This window comes from Sminthopsis crassicaudata, chromosome 5 (genome assembly GCF_048593235.1).
Source record: "Sminthopsis crassicaudata isolate SCR6 chromosome 5, ASM4859323v1, whole genome shotgun sequence".
In the NCBI taxonomy this organism is placed as follows: domain Eukaryota; kingdom Metazoa; phylum Chordata; class Mammalia; order Dasyuromorphia; family Dasyuridae; genus Sminthopsis; species Sminthopsis crassicaudata.
The window spans coordinates 122,559,867-122,578,370 of record NC_133621.1 but is presented as its reverse complement, the minus strand read 5'-3'; the positions used below and the strand labels follow the sequence as shown (position 1 = coordinate 122,578,370).

Genomic DNA, 18,504 nt, shown 5'->3' with positions numbered 1-18,504 from the left:
GCTTGAGTACTTTTCTCTTTTTTTATTCTATTTGACTACTTAACTCTTGACTTTCACCTACATTTAAGAACAATCTTCTAAGTTATATTTATCATAAATCCACTTTCTAGAAGCTGAAAATTATAAAAGATAACAAGACCTTACAGAGAAGTTTTGTAAAGTCTTTATAACAAATTCAGCACGTTGACTATTGTTTCATATTTTTACAAGTATTCAAAAATGTAATAGGAATTACATATTTCCAGGTTTTAGATCTAAATGCTTTCTGTGATGAAAAGGTGTAAATTAAATAATCAGGTTAACATTGATTGATAGGACCTATGGCTGCAAGTTTAAAACAGTCATCACTTTTTTCTTCATAGCCTGGTGATAATTAGCAGGAGACATAGTTATCAACACTTAGCACATAGTCGTGAAGATGTTTGCTACTTATACAGAACAGATGGAATATTGATGTTGAATGTTCTTATATATTAAATAATATGCTTTGAAATAGTTTTCCAGATGTTTTGGGGCATAATTTACATGTGACAATCCCTCATTGAAAACATGTGAAATGTCTTCAGCAAAAAACAATGCATAACTGGCTATTCAGAAGGAGAAAGGGGTATAAATTTTAAAGCAGAAACAAAACCAAGGGGGAAAGTATTCATTTATATTATAGGATTATGGTATATTAAAGTGATGAAGGTATTGAAATGAGATATTGAATCCAGGCACTGCCACTTATAAGTTGTATAACCTTGATTATGGATCTCAGTTTCCTCATTAGGAAAATGAAAGAATTAAGAGTAGATTTTCTCTAAAGTCAGAAGGGATGCTAATTCTTTTATCCTGCCTCACATCCCACTCCAGCTTCCCTTAAGGTATGATGCACAAATCTTTAAGAAGCAGAGGGTATTAGTAGAAAGTGCTTTTGACTTGAAATCAGAAAAACCTGGATTCAAATCTAGATTGTTTTACAAGTTACTTAATATGTTAGAGACTCAGTCTCTCCTCTGTAAAATGGGGATAATAATACTTATAGTACCCACCTCTCAAGTTTTGTTAAATATAAGTTAGATTTGACCACATATATAACAAGGTTTTTGTCTGAAGCTCATGCAAGAGGAAGCCAATTATTAAATTTTCAGTGTACATTTGCATCTTGGAAATTGGCATATATTGACAAATCAAGGAATGAGTTACTATTTTGTTAATTGTTTAGAATGTTTAAAATGATGGGAAAATGTTAATGATTCAAATTAAACTCAACAGTTTGTAATTCATTTATAGATAGCTAGGTAGCAGAGGGCTGAGTTCAGATTCAGCCTGCTGTAATATAGGGATTACTACCACTTATCTTTTGAAACTCACATTTAATTCTTCTGTCAATACTCAGATATAAGCATGATTAGATTTGAGTCATATTTTTAGAATAAGAACCAATAATCTTTCCAATCCCAAAGACAAAAAAAATTTAACAGAAATTCTTCCATCCCTAGCAATGACATCCATAATCTATTTTGGAAGAAGAAATGAGAAAATGATAAAGTACAATAGATAAGTAATTTCTCTTCATATATTTAGAGCTAGAAGAGGACTTTAAGATCATCTCTTCCAACTTCTTTATCTTAAAGAAAGGAATGAAACCTAGAGAAATAAAAGGGTTGGTCCAAAGTCACACAGGATGGAAGCAACAGTTGCACTTAAACTAATATCTGATTCCAAATCTACTGCTCTTCTTCATTGCACTGGTGTTTTTTTTTTTTTCTATTTTGAGAAGATAATATTATAAATACATATTCAAACATGTACTCCCATTAATTTTTAAAGTGTTCCAAGAATATATCTTTGAAATACATAAGGAAAAACACCCAATAATTATAACTTTTTTATTACTTTCCTCACAACAATTCTTAGAGTAGGCAGAATGGACATAAGCAGGGTATACTGGTAATGTATACTGGCTCTTCAGAAAAAAAAATTATAAATACATGTGATATACTTTTATGTTTAAAATGGATGATTACTATCTTCTCCATTACTTTCTTATTTCTAGACAATTAATAAAACAATAAATTAAGCCCAGATTTATAACTCTTGCCAATTTCCAAGGTACATGCTCAAACTGAAAATTTTATAATTAGTTCTCAGGAACAAGTAGGATCTTACTCCTATATACTTCTGTGAGCTAGTAAAGTTCTGGGAGATCTCATAACAGGGACTTACATGTCAATGAACTTTTGTGAAATCTAAAATACCATATTTATAAGTTTTTTTCAATCAGTTAAAATCTGCCATCTTTTCTTCTAATCTACTCTCATTCTCCAACTAAAGAAAACCAAAATCTTGTTTACAAATATGTGTATCTTATAAAAAACAAATTTGTACTTTGCCAAGTATATTAAAGAAATCTCATTCAGAATTCTGAATCTTTCTCTCTCTGTCTCTCTCTGATGGCATTTCATCATTAGTCTTCTGAAATCATGCTTGGTCATTACTCAGATCAGAGTCCCAAAGTCTCTCAAAGTTCTCTTTACCATATTGTTGTCATTGTATAAATGGGTCTCTTGGTTTTGCTCACTTCATTCTGCATCACTTCATACAAGTCTCCCCAGATTTTTCTGAAATCATACCTTTAGTCATTTTTATGGTACAATATAGCTTGTTCAATCATCCTTGTTAATAGTTCTTTGTCAACACAAAAAGAACTATATATATAAAAAGATGTCCCAGGCTAGATTTGAACTCAGGAGAATGAGTCTTTCTGTCTCCAGGATTAGTAATCTATCTACTATGACACCTAGTTGCTTTGGACTAATCTATCCTTCTTTATTTATATTTTCTCTAGATTTAGAATCACAAGACCTAGATGTTAGTATTGGGTCTGCTACTTCTTAGCTAGTTCTGTGGCAAGATATAAAATCTTTCTGGGTTTACATCCTTCATCTACAAGATAATAAAGTTAAACTAGATGATCTTCAATCTCCAAATTTGACTCTCTTATTAAAATAATCAGATTAAAAAATAATAATATGTTATTTACATAGCCATGGATCAGCAGTATTTTTAAATCCCCATCTTTACCAGACTACTGATAAGCCTTCTTTAAAGGACTTATCATTTCGTCTACTGTCTCAATCAATACACATGCATTTAAGTGCTTTCTGTGTTAAAGACACTATTTAAAGCACACATAGGTAACTTTTTCATTGATAATTAAAATATTTTACTGCTTTAGGACATCTGTGAAAGATACACATACAAATATGTAGAAAATAATACAAAGTAATTTGATGGGAAGTCACTGAAAACTGAGATATAGAGTGGATCTTAAGCTGAGTTTTGAAGATAATCAGACATTTCAAAAGATATAGATAATGAAATATGTTCTAAGCATGAGGGAGAGTTTGCAGAATCATGGATGTGGGAGATGATATTATAAGAGAGAAATAGCAAAAAGGCTAGCTTGGCTAGACCATAGAATATGAGAAAAATATTAATAATGTAATAAAGCTAGAAAGATAGATTGGAGCCAGGGCTCCATATACTATATACTAGAGGGAAGAGCTTGTATCTTATTTTTGAGATGAAAAGCCAATGCAGCTTACTGAATAAGGGAATAACATGGTCAGACCTGTGTTTTAGAAATAATGCTTTTGCACTTGAGTGGAAAATGGACAACAGAGGGACAGTTTGATAACACAATGGAGAGAGCAGCAGCCCTGGAGTTGGGAGGACCTGAGTTCAAATGTGGCCTCAGGCATTTGACAGTTACTAGTTGTGTGGCCTTGAGCAAACCACTTAACAGGTCTTGCCAAAAAAGAAGGGATTACAGAAAGTCTTGTGGTGGGAGGACAAATTAGGAGACTACTCCAGTTGAGAAGTGATGAAACTCTGAATTTGGAGAATAATTCCATTGATTTGGATATCTGGTTTATTTTTTAACTTGCTCAGTGTTTTTATTTTCTTTTAAAAAGCGCAATATACTGTTATGAACTTCACTGTTTAGCATGCTAAATTGTTTCCACTAACTTTAATCATATGATCAGCAATGACTTCAGTGCCTTAAGTTGTTTCAACTAATATTAATCATAAAATTATGAATGACCCCATTGGGTGACTATCAAATACAGACTTCACTGTCCAGTATCTATGTCCCTTCACTAAATGACATAGGGACCACTACCACAATTCTTTAAACAGCCCCTCTGCTTCAGTCAAACTAATCTGTTATTTGCATAAGACTTGTTCATCCTTACATATGAGGTTAGGAAGGATAAGGACTCCAACTTTTCTTGTTTTCTTTTGGGACTTCCAAGTTCAATGGAAACTTGAATGCTTATGAAATTAATGGGCAGTGTTTCAAAACTGCTTCTTTTTCACCTTTATTTACATAGAAAGACTATCTAAATGATTCTGGTAATCTAGAAGTAGGGAATACCACAGAACCCTCCCCAGAATCTTGTACTCCTCCCTATTTTTTGTGATAAAGTTATAGAAAACATACCTTTTACGTCTCTAGGCAGAGAAAGCTAATATGTTTGATAAAATCAAAAGTCAAATGTGTCATGTAAAAATGTAACATCAAGAAAATCAACATGAATGAAATTTAACAAGAATAAATAGGAACATCGGCATTTTGGTCCAAAAGTCAATTATTTAAATGTAGGATGGTATATTTGACATCAAAATAGTATGAAAAAGACCCTGGGATTTCATTTAGCCAAGCTTAATGTCCTTCATTTTCACAGTATGATCATTAAAGAAATGAGTAACATCTTAAGCTGCATTATTGGAAGTAAAATTTACATCATAGCAAGCAATAGCCCCATCTATTCTAGTTTACTCAGGCAGACCGGGTACACATTGTGTATGTGCTTATGATCCAGAACAGATCTGGAACATAACATACACGTTGTGTTAATGCAGATCAAGAGTAATATTGAAAACTTAGAGTGAGTTTAAAGGTAGGCAGCTAGATAGTGAAACATCTAAAAAGCATGGTGCGTAAGGGAGAGGAAGAGAGGAGAATATATAGTGCCCACTGTGCTAAGTACTTTCTTACAAATATTATTTCATTTCACCCTCACAACAACCCTTCCAAGTTGATGCTATTGTTGCCTCGTTTTACAGTTGAGGAAACTGAGGCAAACAGAATTAGTAAGTATCACAGACCATATTTGACATCAGGTCTTTCTGTCTCCAAACCCAGCACGCTATCCACTAAGCCACCAACTGCACCATTGAGGAACAATAATAGGAACTTAGGATGCTTTCTTTAGAGAAGTAGTTCTTAAAGTATGGTCTAGAGGTTCCCAAGTTCCTTTCAGGGGATCCCTGAGGTCAAAACTATTTTGATAATGATACAAAGATTTTTTTTTTCATTTCCGATACAATAAATCTCAGAAAATAAAACCCACTGAAACAAAAGCTATTTTGGAGGATAATCAGTATTTTTTTTTAAGTATATAGAGGTTTGCGAATCACTAGTTTAGAGAAAAAGTAAAGCCATATTATTACCCCCGGGAATTTCTAAGTCTTTTTTGTTTTCTATTTCCCTTTATCATATTCAGGATCATTTTTCCCCAAAAGATTTATCCTTCTCTATCTCTTTTTCACATGCATGTCACTGCTGAGTATTGCTAAGAAGATGAATAAATAACTAGTTAAAAATCTTTTTAAAAAATAGGCTAAGCTATATAGAAGTCACTAAAAATAGCTACTGTAGGACTATTATATTCCTAAAACTGGAATTTTATAAATGTAAAATTATTTTCACTTATGCATATATTTCTATTTAAAATTAACCACTTACAAATAATATTTCAAATAAATTAAATAAGCCATGCCAAAGAGTGTCATTAACAGGTTTAATTATCTGAGTTTTTTAATTAAGGATGTTTTACATTGCTTTAAAGCAGCAGTTGGTTATTTACTCCTCTCAATAGTTTGGAGTTTGCTCTAAGCAGATGCTACTTATTATCTGAATGAAAATAGATGCAAGTTACATCTTGGGTCAGAGTTGCAGCTGATTCCATTTGTATTCGCTCTTAAACCCCTCATCAACAAGGCTAACATCTGTTGGAAAGAAAAACTCCCCTGCTTCCAGTTGCCTGCTTCATGATGATTTCCTTGGCTTGTATCTGGCATTGCCATGTTAGCCTAGATCAGATATGAGGCTACTTATTATTATTATTATTGGCAAAATGTTATCACCGCAATCTCTCAATTCCTCTTAGTCACAGCATGCCTCATTTTACAAGCAGTTAAATATCTGAAATAGAAGAGGGTTCAGGAAATGCTGGAGAAATTCTTTCAGACCATCTTTCCAGCTTCACTTCTGTTCCTATACAGTGGAGGGGATTCATTATACATGTACAGTGGAAGACTGATTCTCTGGGTTAGGGAGAGATTTCATTTCTCTACAAAGATACTGTTTAGTACCAGAGTTTCAAGTGCCTTTTCTTCTTTCAATATGTCTGATTTCTGCTCTTTCTTCTGCATCTGGTACAGGTAAAAATAATGTGAATGGCTGGGGGGGGGTTGGTACAGCAACAGTAACATTTAGTCCATTCTACTTCTCTATAGTACATTTGTTAGTACAATTTAAGAAGTGCTTTGGAGTTGTTGGTTTTTTTTTTTTTTAAGTTTTATATATATATATATGTATATATATATATATATATATTTTTTTTTTTTTTGTTCACAGTGCTTGACACACAGCGCATACTTAATAGATGCTTGCTGAGCTGAGTTGAAATGTCATCAACTTTCTAAGGATCCAGATGTTCTCTTCTATTTAAAACATTTCATGATTCCATTTGCTCTAACTTCTCTCTCTAGGAAATGTTTTCAGACTGCACATTTTTATTTAGAAGACAGCACATCACCTCGAGTCATTTCTACACCTCCAACACCCATCTTTCCAATTTCAGGTAATGCTTTTGAATTATTGTGTGAATAATTATTGACAGCAAAAGAAAACTACAGTGTCAAATGTTTTGTGGTTGTGTCTTATTGTGATCTTTCCTTACGTTGTGAACATGCATGATCCCAAAAATGGTCAGCACTTCAAGATTATATTATTTTTAGCCATAAAATATAGCCAGCAGTTCATGGTTACTGTTTTCAGCTTACATTTATATTACCTGCCTCATTTTGAAAATTACTGCAGCAGTATAATAGGAAATTGAACAATGAAAAAAATGTTCAATGTAAACTGATAGTAGTTATTATGGATGAGAGAGTATTATAAGAAAAATAAAGGTTATTTTGTTTTCTAATCATCTGTGTTTATTCTGGAAATGACTTCTTAACTACTTTTAAGAATAGGCCATCATGGAAAATGTCTCAGAGTTTGAAGACGTTAAAACTTCCAAAATGGGGAGTATATTACTTGATAATATTTAAAATGTAACATTAAAAATCTATTAAAATTCAGATAAGGCCTTATGTTGTGAGCACCTAAAATACCTTAATTTAAACCCTATAACTGTACTTTTCGATTTTGTGCATAGTTAGTTGTCTAGCCCCTCTCCTTCCTCTCCCCTCAAAAAAAATCCATGGAAAAGAGTGAGGGGGGAAGAGAAATGAAGAAATGAAATATCAAAAGCCATATTGTTGTTTTTTGGTTTTTGTTTTGTTTTTTTAAACTGAGGGGGAAATATACACGATTTTTCTAAGTGCTGCTTTTATTTGGTGTGGAATTCAGTGTGTCCCAGATCATAGCCATGCTATTATGCAAAATCTCAATAACCAAGGGATGGGAATGAAAAAAAAATCATTCTTTTTCTAATGCCCAGCAAAGGTAGCAAATGTTATCTTTGTTATCTCTTTATCCCTTATTAATTTTCAGCCTTGCTTTTTTGTTGACTCACTGAAGTGTTTGATGTACATTGTTGTAAATCAATCACATGTAAAGATTTTCAGAATTAAACTTCAGCAGCTCTCATTTATCTCCCTGTGGCTATAAATGACATTTAAAAACACATCTAATTCAGGTTAATTATAACCTTATACTAAGTAAATATATTTTGATTATTAGAAACAACTTTACTTTCAAGTCACATAATGAAGATGACCCAGGTTCTCGGGACATCTCTGGAAAGTTTCATTGAAGTCACTATCCCCTTTGAAGAAGAAGGATAGAGAGATGTAGATGGCCAAGATTTTGATAGGACCGTCTTCTTTACTTGCACCAGAAGAGATTTCTCGTGGCATGTATGGAAATTAAAAATAGTTTTTAGACTAGAGTTGTATCTGACATTTTTTTAGGGACAATTCATCATTATGCTTGATTGAACTCAAAATGAGGAGTCATTCTCAGATGTCTAGTTTCACACAGATTTTCATGATATAATTGAATTTAGTTGCTTTGCTCCCCAGGTCATTTATATGTCTACATTAGTATTTTTCAAGTGCTGTTCGCCCACTGTGTACGTTTTCCACAGCACAGCCTAAGATAAGACAAAAAAAGATCTAGGAGTTGGGGGTGAGCAGCAAAAACATTAATCACCATTCACACCTCTGGAAAATTTGTCTGTGTGAACATTACTATACTGCAATGATCTTTAAACTCAAAACATTTTATTTAAACCATTTAAAAACCCTCTAAAACTTTCATATAGTTGTGATAATGGAAAGTTAAAAAAAAACTTTCCAGACTATTTTGGATTCATGTATAAACAAGTTATTTGGTTTTCTCCTATTTTTAATAGGAGCTTTTGTGTAATTAAACTGAGAATCTCATTTGTCCCATTTCTTGTACATTTGTACTAGGAAATTTTTATACACTATCTGAATTCTAAATTAAGTTGGTATATACAAGTTAGTCAAATCAATATATAAGAATGTCATTTTAGCACAGGAGATTTGAAACCTGTAATGAATATATTATGAGGTTTATTTCAACAAAAATAGAATTAAGAATGGCATTGAGATGCTAACATAAAATTAAATCTTCCCAGTGATGAGAATTAACTTCAAAAATCAGTTGTTTTGAGTAATATTCAATAGGCTACATAGGAATCTCTAATAAAACCTTACTCTGATGCTTAATCATGGCACTATATAGGCACTATTAAGCTTATGAAATATAAGTGCTAGAGTAGCACAAGATATACCAGATCTTATCAGGTTGGGAAGTTATGGGCACTGCAAAAAGAGAGTGTCTTGCCAAGAATCATCATATTTAGTTATTGAAACTCTTGCTCTTTACCAGAAAAGTGGTTACCACATTATCCATTCCTTCAGCCAAAGAAGCTCACAAAAAACATTTTACTAAGTGATGGAGAGATCACAGTCTTCATGTGCAGAGAAAGTGCCCACTCCAAAGAAATCACAGATCGTTAGCATGTGTGAAATATTTTTAAGGATTTTTTTTGATTGAACCTCCATCAGGAATTTTTAGTGAGGAAAGTCTTTAACACACACTGTCACCTGTTCTACAACTTATGTTAACAAGCTTCCTGAGAGACACCAAAAGATTAAATGATTTGTCCTGGATAACAGAATTTAAGTGCAGTTATTTCTGATTTTGAAACCAGCTCTTAATAATAACAATTAGTAATGACAATCATAGCTAACACTTATATGGTACCTACAATATGCCAGGTGCTATGCTAAACACTTTATAATTAACTAACTCATTTAATCCTCACAACAACCCTGGCATAGTAGGGCTATTATCATATCCATTTTACAGATGAGAAAATTGAAACAAACAAGTTAAATGACTTGCCCAAAGTCACACAGCTAGTAAGCATCTGGGGGCAACTTTGAACTTGGACCTTCCTCCCTCCAGGCCTGACTTTTTTTACTTTTTTTTACTTTTCTACTCTGTTTCTGGATAAAGGATAATTAATGCATATTTCTACTAAAGGCAAAACAATGTGACATTATGGGAGGATTTTTTTTTTCTGTCCTAATATATTGTATATTGATCATAGAATTGGAGCATTGGGTCTTAAGGTAGAGATGTTAAATATCAATCCAAGTATGTCATTTGACAGTTGAGAACAGGCTAAGAAAAGGTTTGGGTTGGCCAAGGTCATTCAGATTAGCTAGTGATAGAGACAGAATTGACTAATTCAAATCAAGTGTGTGTACACATATGCACTTATGAATTATAAACCTACACCAACTTGTATAAATAATTATGGATAAAAACCAAACAGTAATAATAATAATTTACATTGCTATTTCCTTTTATTATTTAAAAAGTACTAGAATAATCTACATCTTAAGCTTGAAGAAGGGAGTGTCAGAGAGTTAAATGATAGAATTAATCTCACAATGTGGGTTCAATCCCCATGACTTATGACACTAAGATTTTCCACCATACAATATTGGCTTTCAATAATGTCCATGTTATTTAATGTCTACAGCATGAAAGAGTAGTTAGCAAATTTATGAATCAGGATTCTATTATAAAGTATAATTATTTGATTGCTTCTTTTGGATCACATAAATGCAATGACTGAGCTTTGGACTCTTAGGTAGCTGTGTGATATAGTAGATAGAAAGGGGGGCCTGGAATTAGGAAGAGCTGATGATATCAAACCTAACTTCAGATACTACTAGTTGTGTAATTCTGAGCAAATCATTTTACCTTTGTCTGCCTCAGTTTCTTTAACTCTAAAATGGAAACAATAATAGCACCTGCCTCCTACATTTGCCATAAGAATGAAAGGAAATAATATTTATAAAGTTCTTAGTATAGTACTTGGCCCATGGCAAATATTTTTTGGCAAGGCAATTGGGGTTAAGTGACTTGCCCAGGATCACAAAGCTAGTAAGTGTTAAGTATCTGAGTCTAGATTCCTCCTGAATCCAGGGCCATTGCTCTATCCACTATACCTCTAACTCAGCACATTTTTAATGAATGTTTCTTCTTTCTTCCCTTTTCTATGAAACTTGAAGATTTACCAAATGCAAACAAAATTGTGAAAATTAAAACACAATTGTATTTATTTGTGAACCATATGGTTCTAAGATTGTTATGGACAATCATTGTTATCAATTGATCTATAAATATTTATAAATTTAATTTTCTCCCTAGCTACAAATATAAATGTTTATATTTAGCTATATGTTTTCATGGATTTATATACAGTTGCATATGTATATAAGAAGACAGTTTAACAAAGAGGTTCTTAATCTTTTGTTGTATCACTCAACTCTATTGTTAGTCTGTTGAAATGTTCAAAATAAAATAAATAGTATTGCAAAGGTAATCAATTGCACTGAAATAGTTATCAAAATATTTAAAAGTTCAGAGGACCAGGTGAAGAACTTTTTATTTAAGAGAACATCAATATAGTCTTGGAGGGGATGTTAAAGGCCATCAAGTCTCTTTCTTTCTTTTACAGATAGGGAAACTGAGGCCTGAAAGTAAAATTGATCCATTGATCCCAAATCCAATATTTTTTGCGTCAACTCAAATTACTTTTTGTGGTAAATTTGTTAGATATGTTAAAAAAAAAATCATCGCTTCTGTGTCAAAATCTGTCTTGTACAAAGTTGGAAATGTTCCATTGAATTGAATTAAATTTTAAAGTCTCTTTGACTTAAGGACCTTCAGAATTATTTGAATCCACATTTAGCTTATCACTGAGTCCCATGACATTCAAAAGGAAATGAGTGTTCTTTTAGTAAGTAAGCTTTTACCTAAAAGTGAAATTAGAAAAAGAAAAGGTCTTTCAGCATTTCTATCCCTCTAGCAAACAGGCCAATCAATAAAATAAACCGGAAGTAATATAAGAGTGAGAGATGGTTTATTATAAGAGAATGGAAGATGTGATTCTATGAAAGCTTTCATTACTTCAAGATATTTACAAAAAGGACTTATGATTTAGATGACTGGTTATTACTGTTTTCCTATTTAATTACAAAACATATTTCTTGGCAGAATCTTTCTGTAAGGTGTGAAAGTGGAATTACACATTTGGGTAGTTTTTCGTAAGCTTGACTGGATAATTCAATTTTAGTATTCACGTCCACTCATCTAAGAGAGAGAACAGATGGATCCTGATTAAAAGAAATCAACAAATTCTTGGTAACTGAAGCTTAAAAATATTAGATGGCCTAAACGCTGAACATCTGTTGATGTAAATAACTGTTTCTGGTGAAATGTGTTTGATGTTTCCTTGTCGGAGACATCACTTGTGAAATCGCATACTGTGAAATTGTAATATGTTTAATCTAAGAAAGGCACTCCAGAAGGGGGGAAAAAACACACAGAGCTAGTTAAAATAATTTGGCCCCTTCACAATTAATTAACAGATCAAATGACTTTGTTTACATGGCATATTTTCAACTTAGAATTCTCGGAATTTTACAGATTAAAAGTCCCAAAGGTTTTTGACATTTTCCTTAATGAATATTCTGCACACAAATGTTTTCCAGTATTTATGTAGAGAAGGAAAGAAATGTTCTCAAATATAAACAACAATCAGAATATTTGGCTACCAGACATTAAATTCGGTAGTTCTATACAAGTGGTATTGTTCTATAAATTATGACTATTCTATTGTATGATAAACTTTATTTCTCAACAAAATCTTTTTTGGAATTATTTAAGAATTTTCAACTAGAATTAAAGGAAAGCTTCTGTGAAAATATCCTTCTGCAAAAGAAAAAAAAAAAGTAGAGCTTTTGGTGATATTTATAGCATGGGTTTTAATTGTGGAGAATTTCTCTGTTTGAAACATGTTACTGAGAAAGAAATTACTGAACCCATCAGGTTTCTGAAATTCTGGGATCATGTTTATAGCAAATATGGGAGTAAACAATCTTGCTTTTGGCCTAGTGTTTCATTATGCATTAAAATTCTCATTGAATGACAATCACCATAAAATGAAAATAAAAAATTTACTTTAGGGGAAAAATAACATTAATGACCATGAGTTAAGATGGCTTCATACATTACATACATATGCATCTAAATATTCACTGTTGTCCTTCACCAATCATTCTTTTTTTTTTTTTTTTTTTTTTGTTCTTCATCCTTATAGATGATGTTGGAGCAATTCCTATAAAACACTTTCCAAAGCATGTTGCAGATTTACATGCAAGTAATGGTTTTACTGAAGAATTTGAGGTATGTTTTCAGTACACGTCTTAAAATCTGATACAAGACCTATAAGAGTCAGTGTTTAACTGCTTTTTGTTATAGAGCTACTCAACTATTTTGATTCTAGGGAAACTAATAGATTTATAATTTATTAAGCCATCCAAGGTATGTGCCACTTATTGACATAAAATAAAGTGTCCAAAGAGTTGGGAGGGTTTGACTTCTGGTTTCTTTGTATTTTGGTTCAGTTTTGTTTGCTTATTTGAACCAATGAAAGCTAATTTCAAGAGCAAAACTTATAGAGGGAAGTTGAAAGCAGGCAAATTATAAGTTACTTAATGACTAGAAATTTTAACAAATAGATTGTCCTCTTTCATAAAACTATAGTCTTCTCTGGTTTTTGTGAATTTTGTCACTAAGTTCTTGTTAAATTTTTTTTTTTTATTTTCCAAATTAACAAAATTATTAAAAGCCACTGAATATCAGGGTTTTAAACCATTTACCTATCCTTACACTAATTTTGTTCTTTTGACTCTGCATAAGTCCCCTGTATGAGATACAATTATGGATCATCTTCAAGGAAAAAACAAATTTCAAAATTGAACATTATAACTAGTAAAGTTTTTTTTATAATATAATTACATAAAAATAATAATAGCTGACATTTTTGTAGCACTTTGTAAGATTTTCAAAGTGAACATAGATACCTTCTCTCACTTGATCCTTACAACAACATGAGAATTATTAGTACTATTTTACAGATGAGACAACCAATTTACATTTAACATTTATTAGTAAATATCTGAGATGGGATCTCTTTTGACTTCAAATTTATCACTTGTTCCAGCTTGATTATCATAATACTGATACATTATCAGAGTACTGCAGTGATCTCCTATTCATTGAACCATTAAAAGTGGTTATTTTAATACAAAAGTTTTAGTCTAATTCTGATCAGCCCTGAGCAACATGTCATCTCTAGACAAGTGTCCAGATAATGACTACCAGAGGAACTCCTCTAGCCATCTACATTGAGTGTGCACTTTAGCACACTCAATTGATAGTGGAGTAGGGATCTAGAAAGAGAGGTCATGAACTTGAAATCTTAAGGAATAATTTCATATGCAAATAATTACAAGTATTTTCCTCTTTTCACTGAATAAAAAACAATAAGTCCATTTAACCCTGACAACAAATTTTAAATTGTAATTGTACAATCAAGATTGACTCACAGTACTGGAGTTCGGGAAAATCCTTAGATAAATGAAGATAATTTATATCATTCTATTCGTAATATTTTAAATTTCAAATTATCATCCCACAAACTCTCATGGTACAACATTTCCTTTTTGTAAGCTTGACCTATATAAACCTTTCCTTAAATTAAATTATTATTGCAATATTCTAGATGTTGTCCAGATAACATACAAGCATTTAGTGAAAAAATAGAAAAGCCCAACATTGTACTAAACTATAGGGAGAAGACACCCAAATTTATATTAATGGATGTCTATATGTGTTATGGCCCATATGTAGAAAGTAGCAGTTTATGAGATTTGACCCAGGGTTAAATAAACATGTTTTTCAAGGCTCATGCAGCAATAAAGTCATTTTAATTTATTCATTTAAAAAGAATTGAATTTTAAAAGTAACTTCACTTTCAACTCAAATTTGGAAGTTTTATTTTATTGTTTTTGCACTAATTTAAGAAACATATTTATTCAATAATAAACTTATTAATAACGATGATTATTTAATTGTGTGTCTGACTTTATTGTTTTTAAGCTTCAAATAATTATTTTTCTCCATACCTGGCAAAGTCTTGATTTTTCTGATTGTTAAAGTCCTTTAAAATGAGGCAAATACTACATTTGGGCCTTACTAATTTTTTTTAAAGAAAAATAATCATTTCAGTTATAAATTATCAGTTACATAAATATATACATAAAGTTTAATGAAAAGTGGTAGCTAGAATTTATATGTAGACCATCTTTGAAAAAATATATGTTCTGATTTATACGAAAAAAACTAGAACTAGAAAAATAAACATATATACTTATACATGTCTTTACATATATATATATATATATATATGTGTCTGTATAACCATATATATGCCTGTGTACATATGCACATATTTATATATTTATGTGTGTGCATGGGTAGTCATAGATAATATAGTTGTACCCTATACTTAGCATAATGACTTGCACTTACTAAGTGCTATATAAATGTTAGCTATTACACCTAATCAAAGCATTTCTGACCTCCATAGCTAAATAAAGGTCTCCTTGATATCATATATGACAAGTATTTCTCCAGCCTTAGCTTAAAGTGGAAGTTCACTTACTATCTCCCTAAAAAAGAGACCTTTCTACTTATTCATAGTTTTGTTTTAGATAGCTGTTTTTTCCATTCATCAAAATTTCTTTTCAGTTTCTTTCTGTAGCTTCTTATTTTGCCAAAAGCAACAAGTCTAATTATTACTACCTTTTCCACATAACAGCCCTTTTGATACACAAAGACAAATAGGTTTGAAAGCTAAATAGGTTTTCTCAAATTAAATAAGTAGTAACCACTGATAGGCTTGGGGGAAAAAAAAGAAATTGCATCAAAATAATGCAATATCATTGATATACTGAGGGCTTTTTTTTTAAATAGAATTTTATTTTTTCCCTAGTTATATGTCAAGATTTTTTCAAGATTTTAAGTTTTAAATTTTTCTCCCTCCCTTCCCTCCACTTTTCTGAAAATGTCTTCTTCTGAAGACTTCTGAAGTCTTTTAACAGGTTTCAGTTTTTTGAAGGGACTAGGTAATTTTCTGTTAAAAACACACCATAGACATCTTTTCCCATTTGAATACAATGTTAAGAAATTAAAAATAGATAAAATTTGAAATTGTTATTTATAGTTAAATTAAATTAGTTATAAATTACTTACAAAAATAATATTACTAAAGGAAGGGTCATAGAATATGTAATTTTCTCACCTGCATTTTCAGAAGTCATCATTTGTCCTACTCTTCCTTTTTTAAAATATTACTTTAAATTATCTAGTGCTTTTATTTGCATGCAGTTGTTTGAAGCCTTGTTTCTCTTAGACAAATGTATTTATTGCATGATCGTAGGTGTTTTCCATTGTAAACCTAATATGAACACTTTTTTTTCCTCATTTGTCGTGTGCTGTGGAATTTGATTTCTTTACTCTTTTTGCATTCATTCCCTCATTAGACACTGAAAGAGTTTTACCAGGTAAGGCATTGTTTCACTGCATGTTTTGTTTTTTGTTTTTTTTTTGTTTTTTGTTTTTAAAGCAAAGAAGTAGTTGTAAGATATAGAAAAAAAAATTGTTAGAAGATTTTGATTATTTTGGCTTCCATGTTACATTTTAAGGCACTTTGTTCTACTGAATATCTATTGAAACGGCATGTATATGTTTTCTTTTCAGGAAGTGCAGAGCTGTACTGTTGACCTAGATATCACATCAGACAGCTCTAACCACCCAGACAATAAGAATAAAAATCGATATATAAACATTGTTGCTTGTAAGTATTTTGTATCTGACCAATTTGTATGGATTGTCTAAAACTTTAAATGCCAGTTTAATATAGTACCATCAACCTGACAGTCAGCTATAATATGTAATTGAAATATCTATGATATATATGTATATATATGTATATGTGTGTATATATCTATATCTATATCTATCTATATATAGATATATATCTATATATATCTATCTATCTATATATCTATATCTATATCTATATATATCTATATATCTATATGCTGCATTTCAGGAAAGGGCAGTGTAGTGATAGATTTACAATTAGGAGGGTGCAGATCTTGCTTAACCACATAACTTAACTTAAAATGCCTTAGGCTAATTCCCTGACAGTTGCTGAGTTATAGATGGCTTATTTTTAGGTGGATGTATTGAGTTATAGATGAGCTGTTGCTTTGAACAAGTAAAAAGAGTTCCTATTGTCATAGTCCCTTCATTTATTTGCATATATGCAAGCCATATTTTGACTTAGACTACATATAATTCCATATATTAGTGAAGTAGATTATAAAGCTATATCTAAATTGAATGTATGCTACTTAACACCTCTGATCTTTTGTCTACAATCTAAGGTTAGCCAGAGTATTACAATTGTATATGAACTAATACAAAGCAAAGTAAACAGAATCAGAAGAACAGTAACAGGAAAATGTTGAAGATCATCACTTGTGAAAGACTTAGAAATTCTTATCAGTACTATGTCCCATTACAATTCTAAAGGACTCATGATGTTAAATCGAAACTTTTTTTTTTTCCTTTTCTTTTTCATAACATGGTCAATACAGAAATCTGTTTTGTAGGATTTCAAATTTATAATGGGTTTTGAATTATTTGCCTTCTCAATGGGTAGGAGATAATTTGGTGAAAAGGGAGGAAGAAAATCTTGAACCCCCCCCCCAAAATTTAAGAGAATATCACATCTTTAATATTATGCAGAATATGAAATAATTCTTAATATAATTAATTATATAATTATCTGAGTTCAATCTCAATCATGTCTTAAACAACAAACTGTCAGTAATACCTTTATTTATGCTTTCTAAAATGATATATAGCATAATGAACATTCCCAAGAAATAAATACAATGGGCTGAATTTATCTTTACTAGTGCCTCTGTCTTTTTTGAATGATTTTGCAAATATTCCCATTGAATTCTCAAAGTTTTTATTCATTTTTAGAAAATATTTACAATCCTTCTGAAACACACAATAAACACTTTCACAAAAACCCCAATTATTTATCTTCCATTGGCTAGTATTAAATTTGCATTTTCATTATTTTCCTTTCTTGTCCTTCTCTAGTCCTTTGATACTTTTCTCCATTTCTATAAATCCAATTATCTTCACAAATTCTATGTCATCCTTGCACAGGGCCATGCTAATCTTCTCTGTATCCAATTTTAGTATATATGCTGCTGAAGTGAGCCCTCTAGATCCAATTCTCATAGTATTTTTTTTTTTTTTGGACAATTGCAAAACCTTTTATTCCAATTTTTTCCCCTCCTTCTCCCCATCCCCTCCCCCACATGGTAGGTAGACCAATACATGTTAAATATCTCATAGTATTTTCATAATGGTCTCTTTTTTCTCATTCTCTTGGCCCTTTTCCTCCCTTTATTGCTTCTCTCTCACTCCTTTCCTTTTCTATGGGTTTTAGAAGGGATGATTTCCCCTAAAGCACTCTTTTCTTTTTATAGCGACAGTGGTCATGACTATTCTACCTCTGACTCATCCCTTTCTTTTTAGACTTCCCTCTTTTTTTCATACCATTACCTGAAAACCCTTTATTTTATTTTTCTTTATCTCTTCCTAAAGTATTGCCATCCATTTCTTATTAGTCCCAAAATGGTTTCTTTTATCTGCATTAGGGTATTATCATT

At 31.5% G+C, this 18,504-nt stretch overlaps 1 protein-coding gene and 1 pseudogene across 5 annotated transcripts in view; one reads left to right on the top strand and one right to left on the bottom strand.

Moving 5' to 3' along the window:
- PTPRZ1 (protein tyrosine phosphatase receptor type Z1) overlaps window positions 1-18,504 on the top strand; it is a 224,910-nt gene that overhangs the window by 177,234 nt on the left and 29,172 nt on the right. For 3 of the 5 annotated variants that reach the window (XM_074268135.1, XM_074268132.1, XM_074268134.1), the window contains 4 exons: window positions 6,829-6,920; window positions 12,999-13,084; window positions 16,288-16,308; window positions 16,505-16,601. In XM_074268135.1, the coding sequence (XP_074124236.1) occupies window positions 6,829-6,920; window positions 12,999-13,084; window positions 16,288-16,308; window positions 16,505-16,601 (296 nt within the window). The remainder of the gene's footprint in view (window positions 1-6,828; window positions 6,921-12,998; window positions 13,085-16,287; window positions 16,309-16,504; window positions 16,602-18,504) is intronic. The other 2 variants (XM_074268136.1, XM_074268133.1) reach the window with 1 other exon arrangement.
- Window positions 17,952-18,052, bottom strand: LOC141545296 (U6 spliceosomal RNA; annotated as a pseudogene).